The sequence below is a fragment of the Camarhynchus parvulus genome, chromosome 8, assembly GCF_901933205.1.
Source record: "Camarhynchus parvulus chromosome 8, STF_HiC, whole genome shotgun sequence".
NCBI lineage: Eukaryota > Metazoa > Chordata > Aves > Passeriformes > Thraupidae > Camarhynchus > Camarhynchus parvulus.
Window position 1 is genome coordinate 1,270,372 of NC_044578.1, and position 26,105 is coordinate 1,296,476.

The window sequence follows — 26,105 nt, forward strand, 5'->3', positions numbered from 1 at the left end:
AATACGGGCAGGAGGGATGGGATGATGGATGGAACACTGCTCCAGGGCTGGCACAACTGGGAGTTAGGGATCCTTGTCACAGTCATGGTTTCTGGAAAATATCTTCACCCAGGATTTTGTCCTGGGAAGCTGAGAAGCCTCAGAGAAAAAGGAAAACAGTATTATCTCCTTTGCTTCTCCTGTGTTGTGCTCACATGTGGAATGTGTTTGGAGTGTGTTTCATTGGTTTCATGTGAATTGTTTTGACTTATTGGCCAATCAGGGTCAAGCTGTGTCAAGACTCTGGAGAGAGTCACAAGTTTCATTGTTATCTTTTTAACCTTCTGTAAGTATCGTTTCTGTATTCCTTGGTATAGTATTCTGTAATATAGTATCCTAAAATAATAAATCAGCCTTCTAAGAACATGGAGTCAGATTCATCATTCCTCCCTGCCACGGGGCACCCCACAAATACAACAGATCCTCATTGCAGGGCAAAGCTTTGGCCCAGCAAAGGAGGGGAAGGGTGGAAGAGGAAGGTTCTGGGATTTGCTGGGAGCACAACGCAGCTCCCAACCCGCTGGAAGAGACTCCCAAAGAAGGGAGCTGAGCTCAGGGCTCACACAGACCCTGCTGCAGAGGGGGATTTCTGTGACCAAATGGGAATTCCAACAGGTGCCTCATGGGAGATCCAGGAGCCTGCTTTGCTCCACACACAGGAATTCTTTCCAGGAGAAACCCAGCAAGACCTAGAGCTGAGCAGAGGGGGCACCAGGACACGAAGGGCAGCAGGAATGGGAGGGAACTCAAAGCTCATTGCCAGGATAGCTGAGCCAGTGTTTGTCACCAGCTTCCATGGAGCTCAGCAGCTCATGGCTCAGACTGAGGAGATGATAACTTAATAATTTCCCACTTACAAGAGAATAATTTCCTGAGTTCTTTGGGTGACAGCTCAGATTAAGCAAAGATCAAAGCTGGATTTATAGAAACAAGAAGAGGTGAAGGAGAGCAGGCTCAGACAAGAGAGGGCCTGGCTTAAAGGGAATAAATTCCAGTCATTCCTTTGCCTAACTCCAAAATTCAAGCCACTTTTATTTGAAAGCCTAATTTGGGAACCAAAGTTTGAATTTTCCCTTCCTTATCCTAAGAAAAGCCAGACAAAATAGAACTACTAAGGGAAAATAACCTTGCAGGACTGAGTGTCAGGGGGGGTTCTGTGGCCACCAGGTAGCCAAAGCCTGGCCAGATGGTGGCTTCCACCCAGGGAATGGATATTTCCTATACCAGAAACCTGACAGCACGTGGAAACCAGCGTGGAATCAGAAATGTGCTGGGATGCTGGCCTTGGAGCAGCGTGGGGTGCTGGAAGGGGGCTGGAACAAGAGGAGCTTTGAGATCCCTTCCAACCCAGCCCTTCCACCATGACCCTGCACAGAGCCTTGGTGACACCCACGGGCTCTGAAGGCAGATCCTGGGGTGGCTCTGCTCCACAGCACCCAAAAACCAGCCTTGGAAAGGTGGGAGGGAGGGACAGGAACTGGAGCTGTGCTGAACACCCTGCTGCAGCTTTTGGAGCATTTGCACCATTTTTGTGTGTCTGTGTCCACCCTTTCATTTCCCATTGCTGCCCAGACTGAGACAGGAGGCAATTCCTGGAGCAGGGCTGTGGATCTTCTGGGCCAGGCTTCTCCATCCACCCACGGGGGCAGCCCTGGCACATCTCCATCCTGTGCTCAGCTGGGAGAGGGCAGGAGAGCAGTGCAGGATGGATCCTGGTGTTTCCTGCTCCTGGAAGCTCCTGGAGAAGTTCCAGCTCTTGCTGGACCCCACAGCCCCCACAGGGACCCTGCCCACCCCCCAAGCCAGCACAGAAAAGCCACCAGCACTGAAGCAAAGCCACATCTGCAGCACCAGCCACACTCAGGGCACCCTCCTGGAGGTGACAAATCCCCCGGGCAGTGACACAAACCCCGAGCTCCCACCAGGAGGGTGGCAGGGGGCAGACACGGAGCTGGGGGGCTGCACACCCACCCCACCACCAGTGCAGGTTCCTCAAGGCTCTGATTCCCCCCAAAATCACCTTTGGTGGATGCAGGGTGGGAGCGCAAGGCTGAGCTGGGCTCAGGCCCTAAGAGAACAGGCTCAGGCTGCAGCTCCTCAAGCAAGGAGTGCGAGCAAGCCGAGCCTCCCCGGCTCGTTTGCCTTAATGAACATTTATAATTAAGCAGGTGAAGGCAGGCAGAGCCAGCAGCTTCTCCCGGGGGAGAGGCTCACCCCGGAACACATCTCCCCATCCACACCCAGAGCCAGGAAGAGCTGAGCACCATTCCCAGCTGGGAATTACCGGGATGAGAGGATGTGATACAAACAAACACCCCAACCCTGATCTGAGGCTCGCTCAGACCATTTACCTGAACCATTCCATCCCCACGGAGAGCACAACCGCAGCAACAACAACAACAACAACCAAGCCCGTGCCCGGTTTGGGGCGGGAAGGGCTCCGGGGAGCTCCGGGAAAGGCTCCCAGCCGCACAGGGAGGGAAGGACACGGCAGGCGCAGGACACAGGCGGGCAGCAGGGCACGGCCGGAGGGACACAGCCAGGCGGGAGGGTCACCGGGCCACACGGCAGCACACCCGAGCTCAGCACGTACCGCTGGCGCTTCCCGTGCTGGCGCCCGGTCCGGGGGACGAGACCACCGCGCGGTAGGTGGGCGGCGGAGGGGGCGGCGGGGTCCCTCTCTGGCCCGGCCCAAAATCTTTGGGAGAGGCGACCGGCTCGGCGGAATCATCCTTAAGGTGGGGCTGCTCGGGGAGCTTCTTGGGAGCGTCTTCCAGCTGCAGCGGCGAGGGCAGCGGGCGGGGAGGCTCGGCCGGAGCGCTGGCCGGGCTGCCCGCCGGGGACGGCGCTTTGTCCCGGGGCGACAGCTCCGGAGGCGCGTTTTCCGGGGATTGATCGGAAAAATTGACCCACTTGTCTTCCGCGGTGGCAGCAGCAGATTTGGGGGACGGCACGGGGCCAAAAATGCTGTCCAAGTCATTGATGGACGGGAGTTTGTCCCGTTTGGGCTCTGCTGCTGCCTGGTCCCCTCCTGCGGTCAGAGGAGGTTTATTTTACACCGGGCGAGGTTAAGCGAGGGCTGCGCTACTCTCTACGGGCTCTACTTCTACGGGAGAGGCTCTAAAATCACCTTTTCTCATTTATATTTATATAATTCATGGGCAAGAACGTTTCCACCACAGCCAGGTGCGACATGGAATGAATCCCGCGGGATCCAAAGGCTGGAGGAGGGAACATGCACCACGGGCCAGCACTCACAGCCAAGAATCCCAAATTCGCAGCCTTTTTTTTGTCCTCTAAACCACATCACGTCCTTATCAGCAGGTACCAAAGGTGTGCACTCAGCGCTCTGGCACGCCCCACTCTCTCCATATATATATTTATAAACACTCAGGTATAAATACATATATTTACACATGCTGGTTGGACACTGCTGGAGTCTGGGCATGCAGCACAGGATGCACACGGGGAGTGTATTCCAGCCACAGGGAATGCATCCAGCCACAAGCAGGAACAGGTCAGGATTTCAGGGCACAGATGGGGATTTTAAGGCACAGAAGGGGATTTCAGGGCTCTGCTCATGGAGCCACCACACAGCAACATTCCCACTTGGCTCCAGAACCACCACAGATCCACCAGCCAAGCATTTCACATCCAGGGAAGGAAGAGCCTAACACTAAATGCCCTCTGGGCTCCTCGTGGCAGCATCACCCCGTCCCTGCTCCTCTGTTTTGGGATCTACATTTAGGGTGAGGGAGATAAAATAGGGATTTGCTGAACCACACAAAACCAGACCTCAGCCACTTGCTTCACAAATACACAAGGCACAGCCCAGCAAATGATCAGGCATTTGCTGCTGGGAATGGATGGATGGATGGACATGGACACCCTGCCAGCCTGGAAAATCGGGATTTGGGAGCACAGATGAGATGGGGATGGACAGAGCAGGGGGCTCCTCGTGGCACAGAGATTTCACCCCGAGGGGCTCTGGCTGGCCCCTTGCAGCCCTCCCTGCTCAGAGCCTGCTTTTCCAGCAGCCAGCACCATGAATTATATGCTTGGAAGCAGCACCCGGTGTCCTCTGGCTGCATCCAACACCTTTCCATCCCTGCCCTCGGGCTGTCCCTCATTCCCAGCACCATTTCCCTGCCCTGGGCTGCAGGATCAGGGGGGCTTTTCCCACCTTTCAGCAGGGATTTGGGGGCAGGGAATGCCGGAGCAGCTCCTGCCACAGGCAGACCCTGCACACCTCTGGTTTCCTCAGCACAGGCTGTGCAGGGCTGCTCCAGGCAGGAGCAGGGCTCTGGAGCTGGGAATATATCCTGATTTTCAGCAGGATATTGAGGCTAATCCTGCACTGCATTCTGATCCAAAGGCAGGGATGCTGTAAAGAGCATTAATTTCACCGGGGTGAGACCGACTTGGGAGGCAAAAAGATCTTTGTGCTGCTTCTGCTGCAGCATCCACTGAGACACCTCAGGGCTGGGGCTGCCCCTGGATCCCTGGCAGTGCCCAGGGCCAGGCTGGGACAGTGGCAGGTGGGAACTGGACAGGACAGAAATCCCTCCCAACCCAGCCCAGTCTGGAATTCTCTGAATTCCAAGGGCAGAGGATGCACAGGGACCAAATCTGTGCCCAAAACAAAGCCATGGGGACAGGGATGTGTCCCCGCAGAGCTGGGGCTGTCTCTGTCCCCCCCGGTGCCACCCCAGGGCTGGGCATGGGCCCATCCTCTCCCCGGCGCCCTCCCCGAGCCGGGGCTGTCCCCGTGCCCCCGGTGCCCCCCCGGAGCCGTTACCGATGCCCGGGGGCAGGGGGGAGCCGGTGCGCGGCGGCGTGGCCGGGATGTTCTTCGGGGGGAGCGGCGGAGGGGCTGAAAGAGAGCACAGAGAGGGGAGAGTTCAGCCGGACAGCAGCAGGGACAGCCCACGGGATGTCAGACGGGATCGCTGGGAAAAGGGGACAAGGCTGGGATGAGTGTCCAGCCTGGTCTTGGGCGCTGCCAGGGATCCGGGGGCAGCCACAGCTGCTCTGGGAACTCCATCCCATCCTTCCCCATCCTCACAAGGAGGAATTCTTCCCAACATCCCATTAATTCCTTCCCAACACCCCATCCCTCCCTGCCCTCTGGCAGTGGGAAGCCATTCCTGTCGTGTTTGAAGGAATTTTCCCCGTTTTTTAACATCTCCTGTTTCAACCCCCTAAATTAGCATTTTAATTAAACCTGGATCCTCCGAGGCACAGAGCTGCCTCCGCCTTTCTCCCGTGCCCATCCCACGTGGATCCAGGATGTGGATCCGGGATCGGGAACGCTGGGGCTAATTAACAGCGGCTGATTAACCAGCTGTGCTTTACAGGGGCATTTCTGCAGGGGAAGCGGCTCCGCAGCTGCCCCGGGCAGAGGGAAAGCTGCAATAAAAATCCAGGATTGGGGTTGTGCTGCTCTCCCTGATGCTATCCTGGAAAAACCGGTGCTTCCCACTTTTCCAGCCAAGTAACCTCGGCATGAACGTGCAGGATCAGGACCCACCCCATCCCTGCACCCCTTATCAATCCCACTCTCTCCTGCACCCCACAGTGCTGTCACCCAAGCCTAACAAAAGGGGAAAAAAACCCCTTTAATTTAAAATATCGTGGAACTGCACAGCCTGGATGAGGACAGCTCAAATCTTTGACCTGATTTCTGGATATATTATATCCATGGTCACTTACTTCCAGTTGGAAAAGGTCTTGGAAGTTTTGGGGACTCTACATTTGTGTTGATGGGCTGGACTGACCCCCATATCTCAGGCTGGTCCAGAGCAGCTGGAAAATCAAAAACAAACATTTGAAAGCAATGAAAAACCCAAATATTTTCTTCCCATCACCCAAACACACAGATGAGACACTGAGGCTCTGGGAAAAGAGGGCCCAGACTGTGACAGAAACCTCATTAATTAAGGACAGGGGGTTCTGTAACGGTGGATAATTAAAATCCTGTCTGATTTTGAAGCAGGACGTGCAATTAGTTTGACACTTATGCTGCTTGACAAACAAAACAATGCCAGGGATGGACTTGGAGTCGTATTATGGGAAGGAAAACATTCTATTGATGGCCAAAGTGGTCTGGAATTTTAGGATATACAAACAAAAAACACCCATCAGGTAGTAAAATGAAAAGATAATTCCCAGGAGAATAAAGGGGGGGAAAAGATATTTTTGTATATAATTTAGATTTCTTGGAGTTTTTGTGCAGAGAACTGCTTCCAAACGTTGCTTTGATTAAAAGAATTAACTGGAGGAGTTAATGACAGGACATAACGAGGCTATGAGGGCAGTGGCCCTCGAGGAGGAGGAGGAGGAGGAGATCTCTGGGAAGAACCCGCTCCAGGGCATGGATGGGGTTGGTTTTGGGGAAAACAAGTCTTGCAAGGTTCCTGTGCTTTGGGAAAGCTGGGAAAATCAGCTTTGGAAGGAAGCAAAGTGTCTCTGTGTTAAAGGAGGGGGAAATTACATTTTGAGATGGCATTTCCTAGGCATGGAGGGGTGCAAGGCTTGTCCAACAGCTGCCTCCAGAAACCCTGGATGGAGTTAAACCCCTTGGCTCCAGGGTGAAGGTTTGAATGGAAAATGCTGAGTTTTGATATTCTTGAGCTGTTCCCTGTCAGGATCTCTCCCAGACCTCATAATTAACTAATTGACTTAAGCACTTGCTGTTTCCACCCAGCCTGAATTAACCCTGAACATGGTCACCTGTCCTTCAACCCCTCCTGGGCTCCTTCCTCCTCCAGCAGGAGGGCTGGGAACCTGGGAATCTGGGAATTGTCCAGCTTGGAAAAGCCCTCAGAGCCCATGGAGCTGCCAGTTCCACCCCTGACCTTGTCCCCAAGTGCCACATCCACACAGCTCTGAAATTCCTCCAGGAACGGGGACTCCACCCCTGCCAGGGCTGGAGAACCTTCCCACGTCCCTGCCGGGAGATGCCACCATGGCCCCAAAGTCACCCTGTCACTAAATTCACTCACCAGGTCCCCGAATTCACTCACCACGGTCCCAAACTCCCTTGCCCCAGCCCCAAACTCACCCTGTCCCCAAACTCACTCACCAAGTCCCCAAGCTCACTTGCCATGCCCCAAACTCTGTCACCCCAGCCCCAAACTCGCCCTGTCACTAAACTCACTCACCAGGGCCCTGAATTCACTCACCACAGCCCCAAATTCACCAGGTCCCCAAACTCACTTGCCATGCCCCAAATTCACTCATCCTGAACCCAAACTCCCTCACCCCAGCCCCAAATACACCCACCACGGCCCCAAACTCACCTGTCCCAGCCTCAAGCTCACCAGGTTCCCAAAGTCCTTCACCCTGACCCCAAACTCACCCACTATGGCCCCAAGCTCACCCACCACTGCCCCAAACCACCAGGTTCCCAAACTCACCCACCATGGCCCCAAACTCCCCTGTCCTGGACCCCACACTCCCCAGCCCCAAAGTCCCCTCCATGCCCCAGACTCACCCTCCAGCTTGTGCTCCTCGAAGGCCGACTCCAGCGGGGGCCCGAAGAGCGGGGCCAGCGCCGCGGGATCCTCCCCAGCCTTCTTGCTGTGGGGAGAGAGCACAGAGCGGCCATGAGGGACAGGCCTGGGTTTGTGGGGTTTGTGGGGTGAGAGGGGCACAGAGCGGCCATGAGGGACAGGCCTGGGTTTGTGGGGTGAGAGGGGCACAGAGCGGCCATGAGGGACAGGCCTGGGTTTGAGGGGTTTGTGGGGTGAGAGGGGCACAGAGCGGCCATGAGGGGCGGGTTTGTGGGGTGAGAGAGCACAGGGCAGCCATGAGGGGCAGGCCTGGGTTTGTGGGGTTTGTGGGGTGAGAGAGCACAGGGCAGCCATGAGGGGCAGGCCTGGGTTCTGACCCCATATTTGAGGCAAGCACAAATATTTTTGAGGATTTTTTTACCCCAGACCAAGGAGGAGCTGGCCAAACATGGGGTTCCAGGTGGGGAAAAGGGAAATGAGCAGCACCACAGCGCCAACCCTGTGGTGCCACAGCAGCTGCTGGGACACTGAGTTGCTTTGGGGTTAGTCAAAACTTCATGGAAAAGGATTAAAAAAATAAATACTTGAGGTCTGGGCCATGCTGTGCTCCAACACACCTTGAGTCGACCCCTGGAGCTGCACGGGGCACATTCCCAGGGAGATTTGGCTTTATTCCATAAAAACTTGCATGTTTGCTGTCCTGAATCAATACATCCCCCCCAAAGCTTGGCCAGCTCCCTATGGATCAGGCTCAAGGTGGCTTCCAGCAGGGAATGTCCTTGGAGAGCAGGGATGGACACTGAGCATCCCAACCACCACCAGTCCCTCAGTCCTGCCAAAATCCTGGAATGGTTTTGAGTGGAAAGACTTAAATCCCACCCAGAGCCACCCGTGCCATGGCAGGGACACCTCCCACTGTCCCAGGTGCTCCAGCCCCAGTGTCCAGCCTGGCCTTGGACATTCCAGGGATCCAGGGGCACTCAGAGCAAACCTGGGAATTCCATCCCAGCCCCTCCCAGGGAACAATTCCTTCCCGAAGTCCCATCTGCCCCCTCCAGCTTCCCATCCAGCAGAATGCAAGTGGGAATGCCCCAGTCCCAGGTGGGATGAGGAGCCTGAGCCTGGGAAGGCCCCTGCACTGACCTGGCGGGGTCTGGCGTGGGCGTGGAGCGCCGCGGCCGCGTGATCTCCTCACCTGGGGCGGGACAGGACACACGTGGATGAGAACCAGAGCCATTCCCACCCCAGAGCATCCCCCTGGCCCCCAGAGGCCCTGCTGGCATGGGGGCCACACCTGGTGTCCCACCCACCCTGCTCTGCAGGGATCCTGGCAGGAAAAATCTGCTTTTAATTCTGATTTATTTCTGTACAGAGCTGAATCAGGGAACTGCTCTGCTGCAGATGTCCCCCACACCTACTCCTCCAGGGAAAGCTTTTGGGAGCCACTAGCTCTGCAGGATCACTTTAAACCAAATTTAACTCACTCATTTTCCCACCCCCACTCTCCAAACCCCCAGCAGGTGCAATGAGTGCTGGTTTTATGGACTCCAGGAGATACTTACTGGATAAATTCCTTTTAATCGTGCCCTGGAAGGAGAAACACAGGGATCAGTGGGATGCATGGGGACAGGGGTGTGCGGCAGTTGTCCCCCCAGGAGCAAAGCAGCCCAGCAGAGGTGGCAGGAGCTGTCTGAGGGGACATTTCCTGCAGGAGCCTGAGCTCCAGGGAGCAGAAAACCCTGCAGAAAACTCCTGAGCCACACAAAGCCACTGCTGGCAACTCTGCTGTTGTTCCCATCCACAGGGGTTGGGAATGGGCACATGCACTGCCATGGGCAGCTGTGCCAGTGGCTCGTGGGGCAGAAGCCAAACCCTCCCAGCCACGGAGAGGGGACACCCCAGAGCCAGAACCTCCAGGGATCCCCATCACTGAGGGCCCCCTGTGCTATCCCTGGGGTGACACTCCTGGCAGCTGTCCCCATGCCCTGTGTGCCCCCCCAGAGCCCAGCAAGGGCAGGACCCCCGTGACCCCATGCCAGTTCTTACCGGGCTGCGCCGCTGCGGTCAGCGAGAGGGGAGAGAAGAGACACCTGGTCAGAGAGTGACACGTCAGCACCCCAGGGCCCCAGCTGCCACCACCACGCCTCGTGGCTCACCCTGGGACAGCCCCCCAGGGGAACCCAAGGCCTGGGAAATGGGGGGATTTCCCCACTGGAAGCTGAGTTCTCTTGGAGAAACCCCAGTGGCAGCACGGATGGGTTTTCTGCCTTCTCCTCCCATTGGATGTGCCACAATCCAGATAAAACCAAGCCCTTACACACCTGGTCCAAATTCTTGGACCCAAACTACACCCCCAAAGCACTCTCAGAGCCAAGCCCAGCTCTATTTTTACACATTCTATTTTAAAACACTCTAAGTCAGCAATAAAGGAAAATAAACTTCATTCTAGGAGGGCAGGATTTGTTATTTGCTTTTGGCATTTCAGCTCTAGAGACAGGACAAGAGCACACACAAAGCTGGATTAAAATATTCCAGGAGATAAAAATTGCATTTCTTACCGGACTTTTCCTCTAAAAGAAGGCAGAGAGAGAAAAAAAGAAGGAATGAGAAGGTGAGGGATTTTTTCCATGAAGAGGAATCTAAGATTTGTGTCAGGTTAAAGACAAAGCAGAGGGACAGGAATGCTCCAGCTTCACCGCTCACGTGGGAGACTGGAGGGAGAGGGAGCATTTGGAAATGGAAAAGTTGTGTCTGAGCCATTTTAGGGGGAGAATTCCATTGTTTTGTCATGACAGGCCCTGCTGGCCATTCCCAGTTAAGGCACCATAATTCCCAGTCCAGAGGGAATCCATAGACACAGGGCCTGGCACAGGTGCCCAGATTTGCTGCGGCTGCCCCTGGATCCCTGGCAGTGCCCAAGGCCAGTGGAGCAGCCTGGGACAGTGGGAGGTGCCCCTGCCATGGAATGGGATGGGATTTGGGATGGGATTTTAGGTCCCTCCCAGCCCAATCCATGGGATTGATGATCTCCCTCCCAGCAGTTCCAGAGCAGGGCTTTGTGGCTGGTTTGGGAGAGAAGACAAGCCCAGGACGAGGGCAGGAATCTGGCAGTGAATCCTGGGATTCCTGCGGATGCCTGGCAGTGAATTCTGGAATTCCTGCAGGTTCCTGCAGGCAGCTCCTGCCCGGGGCTCTGGTGCTTTCCTGGCCCATCTGCTCCCTTGGCTGCACGTCCTGGCTTTGGGATCCTCCTGCCCAGCCTCGCGGGCTTTCCCTGAGCACATTCCAGGGAGGCTCCAACCCAGCCCCAGGGATCCCCTCCAGCCCAGCACCCAAATCCCTCAGCCCACCCCACACTGGGATCCTCCCCACCCCTCCCCAAACCCCCCAACCTCAGCAGGAAAAACACCAGGGAAAAGAGGAGACAAAAATCCTATTCGGTAAAATGCACATTCCAGAAGAATTTGGTTTTTTGGTTTTCCTATTATTATTATTATCATCAATATTAAATTGTTCATTTTGAGGTTGCTTTTTCCTCCCCTTTTTTTTGTGCTTCCCAAAGCATCCAACTGCCATTTCCAATCCTGGAATGCCAAACAGGAACTCCGTGGTTGGGAAGCAGAAACAAAGCACGTGGATTTTGTTTCACTTTGGCTTGGAGAGCCATTCACACTTAAGATCCAGGTTATTTATAAGTCATGGAAAGCTTTGTCTGGGAAGTCATTTCAGCCCACACTAAAAACTCCTGAAAGCCCAGAATCCAATCTTTTCATGGCTGAACAGACTGGGATGAGCCAACAGGAATCTTAACAAGTCCCAGGAAAAACAGAGGGGGATTGATTTTACGCCAGGATGGGCTAAGGAAAAATGAGCTTTCCTTCCAGGAACCTGGATTCACCTCCAGGGTGGGAAACATCCCTCTAAAATCCCATGGAAAAGCCCACACATGCTTGGGATTCAGGGCAAGAGCCTGAATGATGATGATTGAAAATTCCCCTTGATTGAAATTCCCCTTTTTCCTCATCGAAAAATGAGGATAAGAGGGGAAAAAAAATCAGGGAATAATACATCCTGATCTCTTTTATGAGCAGGAAAGGGAATTTTTGAGGTGTTTTGCACTGGTAACATAATTTCATTACATCTGAGTAACACCTGCAGACCAGACCCCAAAATAAGGACACCAAAGCCAAGTGGAACATCAGCTCCCACCGAGTTTGGGACGATCCCTGTGCACCACCACTGCCACAGGGCAGCTGCTTTGTAGCTGCCAGATAAACTTGGTCATATCAGACCCCCAAATTCCACCAGCTTAGAAGTGAAACAAATCCCCAGACAAGGCAAGGATAGATTGGATTCAAACCTGCTCAGGGGACCCTCAGCCAGCCCCATCTGATCCTAAATGCAAACACCACTGGCTGAGGGCCTGGGTGGTGCAGAGATCCCCGCCCATCAGTTGTCCATAGGAATTTTGAATCCCCTACAAAAGGGGCTGCCATGACAAACTCTTGGTTGGACAATGAACTGCAAGGTGCAAATGGAGCAGAACTGATCCCAGTGACAGAGCCCGTGCCCGCTCGTGCATTTTGGGGCCATTTTGGTTCATCTTGGGTGCAGCCCTGGCTGGGCTCTTGTGCTGCCCAAGGTGCATCCATGGAGGAGATCCTTTGAATCAATCCCTGCTTTATTCTGGAGCTCTGTCTGGCCTTTCTTCTGGGACAGCCGGCACAAGGCACCAACACCACCGAGTTTATCTGGCAGCTGCAAACCAACTGCACTGGGACACACCAGGGTATGGGGAAGAGCGGGGAAGAACGGAGGCACTCACCACGGGGGATGGAGAAAGTGCAATGTTGCCGATGGAGGCCTTGAGCTCATCCACAGTGGCGGCGCTGCGCAGGACGTCCTTGGCCTGCAGGGGCTTGATCTTGATGTTGAACTTCTTGTGCGCCTCCTCCTCCTCCTCCGACTCGCTGGAGGAGTAGAAGTGCTTTCCTTTGGTAGGTACAGCTCAGTTAAGGAATTTTCCTTCCTCCGTGTTCCAGGCTTGCTAGAGAGCAGGAATCTGGTGGTCCCAAAATGCTGATCCCAAAATGAGGGAGGGATAATCCTGGGCTGGTCCTGCCACTGCTGCCTCCCTCTGCAGCCAGAGCACAAGGAGCTGCTCCTCTCAGGGATAAACCCAGCCCAGGGTTGGATTTATGAATCCAGTTTTGGATTCTGTGTCTCGATTTCATGGAATTGTTCAGGCTGGAAAAGCCCTATGAGACAATCCGGTCCAACCATCCCCCAGTGCTGCCCCATGTCCCCAAGTGCCACATCCACATGGATTTTAAATCCCTCCAGGGATGGGGACTCCACAACTGCCCTGGACAGCTATGCCAATGCCTGACCAGCCTTTTCCACGGAGAAATTTTCCCAATATCCAACATAAACCTCCCCTGGAACTTGAGGCCACTCCTCCTCCTCCTGTCCCTGTTCCCACCTCAACTGGCTCCACCCTCCTTGTCAAGAGCCAGAAGCTCCTCCCTGATCCTCCTTTTCTTCAGGATAATCGCAATTTGGTCTCCACGGAGCATCCCATGGGATGTTCCCCCACTCCTCATTTCACAGCAGTGAATCAAAGACAATTCAAGTGCCTCAGGTAATTCAGCTTTATCTGTGGAGAGCCAGCTCCAAATGGAAATCAAAAGGTGGAAATAAATAATTATAATTAATAATAAATACTAACAGTGAAATAAAAAGAACCAGAGGCCTGTCTGTGAGCCCAGCTCCTGTTACAGGCTGTAACCCAAGAGGCAAAGCCAAAACCAAAGGATATATCCTGGTTCCTCGGGTCGGATGCTGTATCCCTCCTCATCCAGCTCAGGGGAGTTCTGCATAGGCAACAAAACAAAACAAAACAAAACAAAAAAACACACAAAACATCAGGAAAATGAGGAATGCAAATTCCTGGAAAGCTGGAGCAGCTCTCCCCTCCTGTGGGAAAGGATGTCCTGCACAGCCCAACCCCCTGGGTCCCACAGAGCAAAGGGCGCCTCACATTCCACGATTCATTTTGCAGAAGGAAAAGTTTTAATCCTTGCTGAGAATTCAAAGTTTTCTCTGGCTAAACTGCAACATCCCATGGGCCCGGACAGAGCTCCCCAGAGCTCCTCATCCCTGGGAATTCTGGCTGACCTGCAGGTGTGGATTTGGGGTCTGGACAGAGCTGATTTCACCCAAAGAGCCAAAAATTAGTGTGGGAAGAGCCTGGGGTTCCCATGGGATGCAGCTGGGGCAGGGAAGCTCCAGGGGACACTTACATATCTGTCCCAGTCGATCTCTGCATAAAATCCATTTGGAGCTCCGTTGGTTTTCTTCTGGAAAGGAGAATTCCCGCGGTTCAAATGGAGGAAGCAGGAGCAGAGCACATCCCATAGCAGATGCTGTTATACCACACCCACACCAGAAACCCAACAGCATTCCCCGTCTCTGGGATTCTCCCACCCCAGAGAGATGAAAAGAGGGGGAGTTTTGAATATTCCTCAGGTGGACATCCAACATTCCTTAGGGAAAAGTGAGGAAAGTTTCTCCCTGCGCTGGGATCTTCCAGCCCTTGGGAAGCTCCCAACACCAGTCAAGCAGGGAAACTTCTCAGGAAATATTTCCTGGGAGATAAAACCCCTTCCCCAAGAAAAGGCAATCCCAAGAAGGAGTCAGATCCCATTATCCCACATGCCAGGCATTGTGAATTCAGGATGGAGCAGTGGGAAGGATGAGTCCATGCCATGAAACACCAACACACACACAAACTGCTGCTTGGCATCAAGGAAATTCCATTTGGAAGAGACTCCAGGCATCCCTCACCTCTGGAACCCTTTCCTGGCTGTCTCTGGGCACACAAACCCATTCAAAGTCCCACGGCCACCATGATTTTGGGCACCAAAATGGGACAATCCAGCTCCCTCGAGCTCCCAGAGGGACCATTCCCATCCCAGCTCCCTCCAGAGGGCTGGCAGGATGCACTCCCTGGTCCAGGGCTCCACAGCTCTGGGCGGAGCAGCTCCCTTGGGAGCTCAGCTGAGGAGGGAAAACCTCCCCTGGGTTCTGTTCCGTGGGAATTCTGGGTGCTGCTCCTGGGGATTCCTGCTTTTCCCCCATCCATTTGTATTGAACCCCGTTTCCATGGGCCTGGCTGACCCTAAAGGGATTTTCCTGCACTCTGGGTTCCAAACCAAGGGGGGCTCCCTGTTTTTCACAGCCCTGTGGGAGCTGGGGGCCGAGCTCAGTTTTCCTTACCCCGTTTTTATTTCCTCCTTCCCGCGTGCCCTCGGCTTTGCTATTGGAGGTTGGATCATTGGGATGAGGGCTGGGCTGCTGCAAGGTGGGGGTGGCACAAAAAGGGTTAAAACAGCTGCTCCTTGGCTGGGCTTTTTTGGGTTTTAAGTGCACAAAACTGAGTTTTAGGAAGCAGGGAACAGAAATTTGTCAGGAAAGGAAGGCTCAGCTGTGGCTCCACCAGGATTGAAGGTGGATTTTCCTGTGGGCTCTATTCAGCAGTCAGGATTTGCCTCCTGGCCACTCCAGTGGCTGCAAAAATTATATGGAAAAGGATGAAAAATGATATTAAATGTCTCCATCGCCAATCCCTCTGCCTCAATCACCTCCAGGGGCTTCATTTTGTCCCCTAAAAATTGCATTTCTGCATCCTTGGAGAGGACACCTGAGGTCCCTCTGCCCACACCTGGTGAGGAAAAGCTGCCCATGGGATTTCTGCTGGAAGAGGGAACAGCCTGGGGATGTTCCCTGGATATTCACAGAACTGAAACTCCAGGATTATCCAGCCCAAGCTGTGCCCATCCCCACCTTGTCACCAAGTGTCACATCCAGGTGGGGACACCTCCAGGGATGGGGACTCCAAACCTCCCTGAACAGCCTTTCTGTGGAGAAATTCCTCCTGATGTCCAACCTAAACCTGCTATTTATTAATTTATCCCATCTAAACCTGCTATTTGTTAATTTACCCCACCTAAACCTGTTATTTATTAATTTATCCTGCTATTTATTAATTTATCCAGCCTAAACCTGCTATTTGTTAATTTACCTCTGCTGAATAGAGCCCTGCTGAAAGCATTACCTTTACTTTTATCTCTATTTCCTAACAAGTAGCTTAAAAAACACAGACGTGCCCAAAGCCAAGGATTTTGGGTCAGATTGGGGGGAAAACTAAAATTATTTCGTGCAAGGAGCAGCTCGGCCCACAAATTTTTATCTTTTTAAAGATAGCCCAGCACTACTCTCCCTGCTGAGCCTCACAAGGGGCTCGTCTTTATTTTGAGGGGAAATTCTAAAATCTGGATTTGCTGAAGAAATAAAGCCCAGTCTGAACCCAGAATATTTTTTATATCAAACTCTAAAGGAGACAGGGCCCATCTCCTACCCAGCTCTAGCAGGGACATTTCAGTCTAACGCCAGGAATAAAAGCAGCAATAATTAAAAGGAAAAAAAACCAAAAGAAACCAACAAACCACAAACATCTCATGGTTTTCAGGTTAATATAGAAAATAAAAATAGAGGTTGGAAACAGCTGCTCTGGCAATGAACTCCTCAGGCAGCAAATCTGGCCCAAGCCAATTAGCAGGGGTGGAAACGAGGATGAGGAGCTGGGCTTTAGCAGAACACCTGCTCCCTCTGCCCCTGTGCTCCTCAGGCCTCCCTCTGGTGGTGTTTTTATAGGAAACACAGAATTTGCCTTGTTTATATTTATTTTCTATATTAAACAGAAAACTGTTCACAAATGCTGATGGTGGTGGAAGGGAAGGTGACACTGGGCAATACTCACGATGCCATCCCTGTCTGGTGACCCTCTGGAAAGAACAGAAAAAGGAGCTGTGTTAGTGCCCAGACCACACCCAATTAACTCAGGGAAATGAATTTCTAAATTTTAAAATGAATTTGTGGCAGCAAAGCCTGGAGTTATGGCATTATCAGCACATCTGAGTTACTGCACCTTGTGGAACCCACACAAGGGCACAGAACTTTTTTCCCTCGTGTTATCAGCTGATAAATTTCAGGTTTGTCAGGAAATAAAGTGCTGGGGCTGGCACTGTCCCAGCTGGCTCCTGCACCATCCCACAGCCACATCCCTGCCCCGCGTCCATCCTCGCAGGGGACAGGAATCCCACTGGAGGAATTCCAGGCTTTCACTCTGCCAGAAGGACAGACGCTGCTCTGCCGAGTGCATCGGGAGCCGCCGAGGCTCCCCAGGGACCCCGATCCCGGCTGCCGATGGGATTTGGGATCGGGGCTGGCTCACGGCAGCTCTGCAGGGATGTCGGGATTCAGGGAGTGCAAATGTCCAGGGGATGCAGGCGGGCTCCTCCCGCACAGCCCGGGTTCCCCGCACCACCGGGGAAGAGCCGCCGGCTCCCGCCTGGCTCGGGCACCAGGGAACGCTGCTGGGAGCTCCTGCTTCCGCAGGGAATAACGCCAGCCCGGAGAGCTCTTCAGTCAACCCAAGCTGTGTCCCATCTCTCCTATTCGGGCTCCATCTCCTTGCACAAAATCCCCGAAATCCTTTCGGCAAAAATCCCTTCTGCTGTTATGTTCCCCCCTCACTGCGCGATCCCCAGCACAGGGGGCGTCACCTGCTGCTCCCATCCCGGCTGGAATTGCTGGGGACACCCTCCCAGCAGCTCCAGCAGAACCATTCCAGACCCATCAGCAGCTCCAGGGACCCCGGCGCGGTGTCCTGGGAGGGGTGGTGGCCGGGGGTGGCAGATGCCACCATCCCTGCCTTCTCCCGCTCCATGCCCTTCATCCCTGCCCTCTCCCGCTCCATCTCCGCCTCTTCTCTCCCTCCTTTTCTCTCCCGGTTCCATCCCTGCCTTTCTCTCCACGTTCCATCCCTGCCCTTCTTCTCCTCTCCCGGTTCCATCACTCTCTCCTCCCTCTCTCTCTCCCGGTCCCATCCCCGCTGCTGCCGGCGGGGATTTGGAGAGCGCCCAAAGCCCCGGGCCGTGCCCGCGCCGTGACCCCGCCGTGCTAATCACTGCTGCTGCTGCTAATTGCAGCGAGCTCCGGCTGGCCTCGGCGCCACCTCCGCCGCCGGGAGCAGCGGGATCGGATGGGATGGAGGGAGCAACGGGATGGGATGGGATGGAGCAGCGGGATTGGGATGGGATGGAGGGAGCAGCGGGATCGGGATGGGAGGAAGACTTGGGATTGGGATGGGATGGAGGGAGAATCGGGATTGGGATGAGATGGGAGGAAGCCTTGGGATTGGGATGGAGGGAGCAGCGGGATCGGGATGGGATGGGATGGAGGGAGCAGCAGGATCGGGATGGGATGGGATGGAGGGAGCAGCGGGATTGGGATGGGATTAGGACGGAGGGAGCCGCGGGATCGGGATGGAGCTGGGCGAATCCCAGCACTGGATAAGGCAGTGCCCAGCCCCAGCTCCAGCGCTTTCCCAAGGGAAGGAGAAGCAAAGGAGCCTCATTCCCACCCATCGGGATAAAGGATGGATGAACTCACACCCAGCCAGAGCTCCCGGCTGTCCCACAGCCCGGTGGGTGGGTGCCACCATCCCTGGGGACAGCAGGATGGCGCCTTGGGGCTGCACGTCCCTCTGTGGGGATGTGCTCCGCGTGTCCCTGCTCTTTGCAGCAGGAAAAGCCTGGCAGAGACCCCAGGGCCACCAGGCCAGGCCTGTCCCTTGGCATGGGAAACCTCCAAGCAGCTCCCAGCAGGACACCAAACAGCTCAGGGGAACCAATCCAAATGGAATAAAAGGAAAAACCTCGGAGTTTCTGCTGACCATGAAACACCTGAGCAGAGCTGCAGGAAGGGACTCGCTGCTGCCTGTCCCCTGCTGTCCCCAGGACCTGCTGGCACAGGCTCCTTGGCCACAGCACTTGGGGACATCCACCCCAAAGCCACAGCAGGGGTGGCTGAGAATCATGGAATGGTTGGGGTTGGAAAAGCCCTCTGAGATCATCAAACCCAACCACTCCCAGCACTGCCAAGGCCACTTCGTGTCCCCAGGTGCCACATCCACAGGGATTTTAAATCTCTCCAGGGATGGGGACTCCTGGGCAGCTGTGCCAGGGCTGGAGAACCTTTCCAGGAAGGAATATTCCCAAATATCCACCTTGGCCCAGCCTGGGGCCGTTGCCTCTGCTCCTGTCCCTGTTCCCTGCAGCAGAGCCCGACCCCCTGGCTGTCCCCTCCTGGCAGGAGCTGTGCAGAGCCACAAGGGCCCCCTGAGCCTCCTTTGCTTCAGGCTGAGCCCCTTCCCAGCTCCCTCAGGGATTCTCCAGCCCCTTCCCAGCTCCCCCAGCCTCTCCTGGGGCTCCAGCCCAGGCTCAGCCCCTGCACACAGCATCCCCACCAGATGTGGGAAGAATCCAGATGTTTTCTGGGAAGTGAAATCCCTGTGCTGCACCAGCCCCAGCCACCAAACCCTGCACAAACATCTGTATAAATCCAATTTTCACCTCTAACCAGCTCTAAAGAGCAGAGAGGAATCTGCTCCAACTCCAAGTCCTCTTTTTCCACTCATCCCCAAAAATCCCCCACGCACTGAGAGCTCCCAGGAAATCCCAGATTTGCTGCACATGCAGGGAACAGCTGGGATGTGCTGATAAAACTCCATCCAAGGATGACAACAGCAGCCCGGGATGCCCCAAATTCCTGCCGAGAGCCCACGAAAGGTTCCTGAGCCCCGATAACTCACGTGGAGTCAGTGTCCTTCTCTTTCCTGCGTATGCCAAAGGCCTTCCTGGTGCGCTTCTTCAGTCCTGGGCGAGGAACAGGGAAAAAGGAATTGTTAATGCACCCCCAGGAAATCTCCTCAGGGCTCCTCACGGCCCCCCTGGCTGCAGCCCAAAAATGGGGCGAGAAAAGGGACGAGCCAGGGGATGTGAGAGTCTCAGAACTGAGGGGCTGCCGGGAGCTTGGGGACATTCCTTTCTGCCATTTATTTGTTCATTTAACATTAAATAACTCTCTCCCAGTATGCGGCCCACCTAATATTCCACACTCAATATTTATTTCACACTTATTATTTCCCACTCCATATCTGTTTCACAGTTATTATTTCTCACTCCATATTTGTTTCACAGTTAATATCTCCCAGTTAATATTTATTACAGTTATTATTTCCCACTCAATATTTGTTTCCCAGTTATTATTTCCCAGTTAATTGTTTCACAGTTATAATTTCCCAGTTAATGTTTCCCACTCAATATTTGTCTCAGTTATTATTTCCCAGTTAATATTTCAGGGGTTTTTCCCCAGTTAATATTAATTTCAGGGTTATTTTTCTCCCAGTTAATATTTCCCAGTTAATATTTGTTTCACAGTTATAACTTCCCAGTTAATATTTGTTTCACAGTTAATATTCTTTTCCACATTTAATATTTTTCCCAGTTATTACTTCCCAGTTAATGTATTTCCCAGTTATTTTTCACATTTAATTTTTTTCCACAGTTAATTGTTTCACAGTCAAGATTTCCCAGCTAATATTTCCCACTCAATATTTGTTTTGCACTTATTATTTCCCAGTTACTCTATATTATTTCCCAGTTACTCTATATTATTTCCCAGTTATCATATCCCACTGAGTATTTTTTTTCCTAGTTAATATTTCCCATTCAATATTTGTTACCCAGTCAGTATTTCCCACTTAATATTTGTTTCCCAGTCAATATTGTTTTCACAGTTAATATTTCCCAGTTAATATTTGTTTCCCAATCAATATTTCCCAGCTGTTATTCCCAATATTTCTGTCCTGATGACTCCCTCCTTTCCCGTGCTGTTTGTGGGCACTGCTGGAAGGAGGAAAAACCCTCCTGGGTGCTCAAACCCAGCTTAAACCCGAGTTTGGTTGTGCTCAGCCCTGGTTTTTATCTGCTCAGTGCCTGGCACCAAGGATTCCAGGGCCAGCTGGGAAATCCTGAAATTCCAGAGCCCCGGGAGCAGCAGCCACCCCACAGCCCCTGGAGGACAGAAGGAGCACAGTGGGTTCCTCCAAGCCTTTCCCTCTTCTTGCAGAATTCTGGGATGGTTTGGGCTGCAGGGGATTTTAGAGATCACCCTGCTCCTCACAGGCAGGGACATCTTCCCTTATCCCAGGATGGGATTTCCAGCAGCTCCTGAGTCCCTGGCACAGGAAAATTCCCCATCCAGGGAACAGGGATTGAGCTGGGGATGGGATCTGCTCCTGAGTCCCTGGCACAGGAAAATTCCCCATCCAGAGGAGGATTGAGCTGGGGTTGGGATCTGCTCCTCCTCCAGTCCCTGGCACAGGAAAATTCCCCATCTGGAGGAGCAGGGACTGAGCTGGGGTTGGGATCTGCTCCTGAGTCACTGGAGCAGGAAAATTCCCCATCCAGAGGAACAGGGGCTGAGCTGAGGTTGGGATCTGCTCCTCCTCCAGTCCCTGGCACAGGAAAATTCCCCATCTAGAGGAGAGGGACTGAGCTGGGGATGGGATCTGCTCCTGAGTCCCTGGCACAGGAAAATTCCCCATCCAGGGCACAGGGGCTGAGCTGGGGATGGGATCTGCTCCTGAGTCCCTGGCACAGGAAAATCCCCCATCTGGAGGAGGATTGAGCTGGGGTTGGGATCTGCTCCTCCTCCAACCCCTGGCACAGGAAAATTCCCCATCCAAAGGAACAGGGGCTGAGCTGAGGTTGGGATCTTCTCCTTCTCCAGTCCCTGGCACAGGAAAATTCCCCATCCAGGGCAGGGACTGAGCTGGGGATGGGATCTGCTCCTGAGTTCCTGACACAGGAAAATTCCCCATCCAGGGCACAGGGGCTGAGCTGGGGTTGGGATCTGCTCCTCCAGCCCCCTGCCAGGTACTTTCAGGGCTGAAGCTCCCCAAGACCTGTCCTGGCAAGACTCAGCCTTACAAAAATTAATCAAACCATGTCCATCTGGAGCTCCCAGCCCTGAGCCATGGGAATTCCAGGGGGAATTCTCTGGGCTGGAGGTTCCAGGGCTGCCAGGGCAGAGCCAGGCTGAGCTGCTGGCTGATCCCACCTCGGCCACAAAAGCCTCTCCAAGCCCAGCACCATCCGCCTCTAAACCCCCTTTTATCCTGCTGTCCATAAGAATTCCAGCTGGGAAACACAATTTGCTATTTTAAAACTCTGAAAATTTTCTCTGCTTTGTTCTCAAGAAGGACCAACATCATTTTCTGCACCAAAAGCTGAATTCTAGGAGCAAACCAAGTCCATTCCCCCAAATCCAGCCCGCCACCCTCCAGCCCCAGGTTGCCTCTGGACCCCCAAGTATTGATTTCTAAATTTAAGTTTTAAATATTGAAGGAGGTCCCTGGAGGGAAAATTATTCACCTGGGAGCATGGAGCTCATGGGGAAAACTCCTCTCCAGGAGGAAAGGCAGAGCGTGGATGCTCTTTGTGATGACTGAAGTAGAAAAAATTGCTTGAAATGAATTCTACTTCATCTGTGCACAAAGATAAATTTTATCTGTGACAGACTGAGGAGCAGGGAAAGAAGGAAGAGGAGGAGGAAAATGAAATAATCACTCTTAGGATGGATTGTTCCTTGTGGTGGGTGCGGGGCATTTTCAGAGCTGGATTTGAGCAGCCTCAAATCAATTTTTTCATGCAGGAAAAGCTCATTTTCATTTGTAAAGATTACATTGATATAGTTTTTAAAGACTTTGTGTAGGATTGAATTGGCTGGTGATTTTTTTTGCTGTTTATTCTATTGGTTAGAAGGTGCTTGTGTGTGAACGGGCAAGGCTTTTTAAATAGATGTTTACATTAATTTTGTGGATTCTTATGGGGTGGATCTTCTGTTATGACAGGTGTAACTTATTTTTCTTGGCAAGATTAGGTTGTTATGTAAACTGATTCTCATTCTTTAGATTCTTTCTTATGGGAATTAACTTTTATAAGTTCATAATTTAATAAGGCCTTTCTTTTATAATGTTTTGTGTGCATTTAATGTAATGTAAATAAATATTTTATATATATAAATATATAAAATAAATTCTATATAGATTGATATATTTAATTTTATTTATATATATATATAAATAAATGTAAATAAATTTTGTCTACAAATAATGTAATTATTTGTAGGTAACATCACCCTGCCTGAAACTTGAATTTATTGTGTGACTTGTCCTTTGCTTTGCCCAGCACACTCAAACCTGCAAATTGCTCCCAAATTCCTTGGGAGAGCCCAGAAATCTGGGAATCCAAGGAGAGAACAACCCTGCCTGTGCTCAGCACAGCAAAGCAAACTCCTGAAATCCTCAGGTATTCCCAGAGGGAAAAGCCACGCAGCAAATTCAATTCTAAGGCAGGGTAATGCTACATAAAAACAAAAAAATAAAAATATTATAAAAGAAAAGCATAGAATTGTGGTTTAGGCCTGCCACTTCAGCTAAGTGCAGTCAGTTAATTCCCATAAGGAAGAATCTCAAGAATGAGTTTACACAACAGTCTGTTCTTGCCAAGAAAAATAAGTTACACCTGTCATAACAAATAATAATAATGAACAATAACTATGGTCCACAAGAATCCACCAAAAATAATGTGAACATCTCTTCAAAAAAGTCTTGCACGTGCACACACAGGCACCTTGTAACCAAGAGGATAAGCAGCAAAAAAATTACAGCCAATTCGAGTCAAAAACAAAGTCTTTTAAAAACTATATAAGTTTTAGGAATAAAGAATTAGCTTTTTCTACATGAAAAAACTGAGTCCTGTCTGCTTTAAACCCCAGCAGGCCCTAAATCCTCATCCCAGCTTTGGGGCCCTGCAGGACACCCCAAAGATTCTCCCCAGCCTGGACACCACAAGCAGATTTTGGTACCAAAATGGGCATTTTTGGTCCTTGGCACGCCCAAAATCCCCATTTCCTTCCCCCCTGCAGCACAAAGCCAATCCCACTCAATATTTGTTTCCCAGTCCATATTTCCCAGTTAATACTTTCTTTTTCCCAGTTAATACTTTCTTTTTCCCAGTTAATATATTTTCCTCCACTCAGGAGTAATTATTTGATTCCCAGTTATTTCCCACTCAATATTTGTTCCCCAGTTCTTGTTTCCCAGTTAATATTTCCCAGTTAATAATTTTCTCCCAGCTAATTTTTTCCCCAGTTAACATCTCTCACTCAACATTTGCATCACAGTTAATATTTCTTTCCCAGTTAATATTTCCCACTCATTATTTATTTCCCACTCAGTATTTTCTTTCCCAGTTAATATTTCCCACTCATTATTTATTTCCCACTCAATATTTGCTTCCCAGTCAATATTTCCCAGTTTACATATTTTTTCCCAGTTAGTATATTTTCCCCACTCAGTAGTTATTATTTGTTTTCCAGTTATTTCCCACTCAATATTTATTTCAAAGTTATTGTTTCCCAGTTAATATTTGTTTCCCAGTTAATATTTCCCACTCAACATTTTTCCCATATATAATATTATATATGATATCTTCTACATTGCATTTTATAGTATTTTATAGTATTTTATAATAGTGTATATTACCTGGTTTGCATTTTATGTATTGCATTTTACAGTATTTTAGATTATTTGATATTACATGCTACAGCAATTATATTAATTATTATGTATTAATGAATTTGGGGCTGTTGAAGAGTCCAAGGCCAGGCTGGACAGGGCTGGGAACGACCTGGGATATTGGGAATTGTCCCTGACCTGGCAGGGCTGGAATGGGGTGAGCTTGGAGGTGTTTCCAACCCAAACCATTCCAGGGTTTCATGATTATTATTAATTAATGATTAATAGCAACTCTAATAACAAGGCCCACCTTTGATGGTTTCCATAAATCTAACATTATATATCATTTCATGCATTTATTTCATTTATTTGTGGGGCTGCCTGAAATCCTTGGTGCACCTGGAGCAGGGGCAGGCTGGGGAATCTCATCCTTCCTGCTCCAATGCTCCCAAAATTCCTGACATTTGCCACAAATTAATCCCAGCTTGAGCTTTGCAATTCCTGACCAGGTGTAGGTGAAGAATTTTAAGATTTGTTTCCTCAGTACATCGCCTAAAAAATTTAAACATGAATGACACCAAAGAAAAAATCAGAATTTAAAGACAATTTAAGAGCGCCAATCCCAGAAGAGCTTTTCCAAGGCTGGGGTGGGTAAGGAATGTTTTTTCCCAGATAATTCAGGATTTAAAATCTGCTTTTAAACAAACTTCTCATTGCCAGCAGCAATCCAGAGTGAACTGGGATGTGCTGGGGAATTCCCCCTTCCCAGTCCCACACCAAAATTCCCTGAGCAGGGCAGGAGAAGGGCAGAATTCCCACAGGACAGCCCCAAAATCTCTGGCTCCAAGAAATAAAATGGGAAAAAAAATTTAAAAGGAAAACACTAAAATTGAAGAATTAAAATGGGGGGAAAAATAAAATTAAAAGGGGGGGGAAATAAAATTAAAATGGGGAAAAAATTTAAAGGGAGGGGGGAAATAAAATTAATATGGGGGGAATAAAATTAATATGGGGGAAAATTAAAATTAAAAGAGGGGGAAAATTAAAACTAAAAGAGGGGGAAAATAAAATTAGAAGGAGGGGAAAAATAAAATATTAAAAGGGGGGAAAATAAAATATTAAATGGGGGGAAAAATAAAATATTAAAAGGGAGGAAAAATAAAATATTAAAAGGGGGGGAAAATAGAATTAAAAGGGGGGAAAATAAAATTAAAAGGGGGGAAAAATAAAATTATAAGGGGGAAAAAAATAAAATTATAAGGGGGGAAAAATAAAATTGAAAAGGGAAAAATAAAATTAAAAGGGGGAAAAATAAAATTAAAAGGGGGAAAAATAAAATTAAAAGGGGGAAAAATAAAATTAAAAGGGGGGAAAAATTAAAATTAAAAGGGGGGAAAATTAAAATTAAAAAGGGGGGGAAATAAAATTAAAAGGGGGGGGAAATAAAATTTAAAAGGGAAAAAATAAAATGAAACCCCAACAGCTGAAACTAATTGAAAAATCAGAACTAGATCAATTTTGGGGGGGTGTCAGTGGCCAAGCCCAGCAGCTGGAAGCACTTGCAGCCTCGCTGCCCTTTCATTGCCCCAGCAGAGCAGAGGAGCCCTGGGAAGTGCCCAGGAAGAGGCGGCCGCAGCTTTGGGAGCTGCTTGGGACAAAGGCTGAGCTCTCAATGGCTGGCACAGCAAACAGGGCCACGCTTGTGCTCCTGCCAAAAGCTCCTTCCCTAAAAATCCACCTGCGCCGCCCTCCAGGCCTTGGGGCTCTTTGGGTTTGTCCTCCCAAACAGCAGGGAGAGAAAAAAAAATTAAAAAAAAAAATTAAAAAATCACATGCATGGGCTGGCGTTGAAGAAATGAGTTTGAAAAAGAGCTGGCAGGGAAAATGGGAAAATTATATGAGAAAATAAATAAAGATATATATATGAAATTTATATATATGGGAAAATTTTATATACATATATATATGAGAAAACTTTATATAGATATATATATATATATGGGAAAATTATCTAAAATTTTCCTATATCTATCTATCTAAAGATTGGGAGAACTTTATATGGA

At 50.8% G+C, this 26,105-nt stretch overlaps 1 protein-coding gene across 1 annotated transcript in view; it reads right to left on the bottom strand.

The window, feature by feature from the left end:
• The window catches only part of SGIP1 (SH3GL interacting endocytic adaptor 1), a 49,617-nt gene that overhangs the window by 17,742 nt on the left and 5,770 nt on the right, over nt 1–26,105 (bottom strand). Inside the window, exons 2-15 of the mRNA XM_030953810.1 lie at nt 19,270–19,333; nt 16,375–16,399; nt 14,832–14,909; nt 13,856–13,912; nt 13,372–13,426; nt 12,379–12,554; nt 10,112–10,123; nt 9,600–9,611; nt 9,116–9,140; nt 8,697–8,748; nt 7,535–7,620; nt 5,752–5,844; nt 4,838–4,912; nt 2,633–3,070 (exon numbers count right to left, since the gene is read on the bottom strand). Coding sequence (XP_030809670.1) covers nt 2,633–3,070; nt 4,838–4,912; nt 5,752–5,844; nt 7,535–7,620; nt 8,697–8,748; nt 9,116–9,140; nt 9,600–9,611; nt 10,112–10,123; nt 12,379–12,554; nt 13,372–13,426; nt 13,856–13,912; nt 14,832–14,909; nt 16,375–16,399; nt 19,270–19,333 — 1,248 coding nt within the window. The remainder of the gene's footprint in view (nt 1–2,632; nt 3,071–4,837; nt 4,913–5,751; nt 5,845–7,534; nt 7,621–8,696; nt 8,749–9,115; nt 9,141–9,599; nt 9,612–10,111; nt 10,124–12,378; nt 12,555–13,371; nt 13,427–13,855; nt 13,913–14,831; nt 14,910–16,374; nt 16,400–19,269; nt 19,334–26,105) is intronic.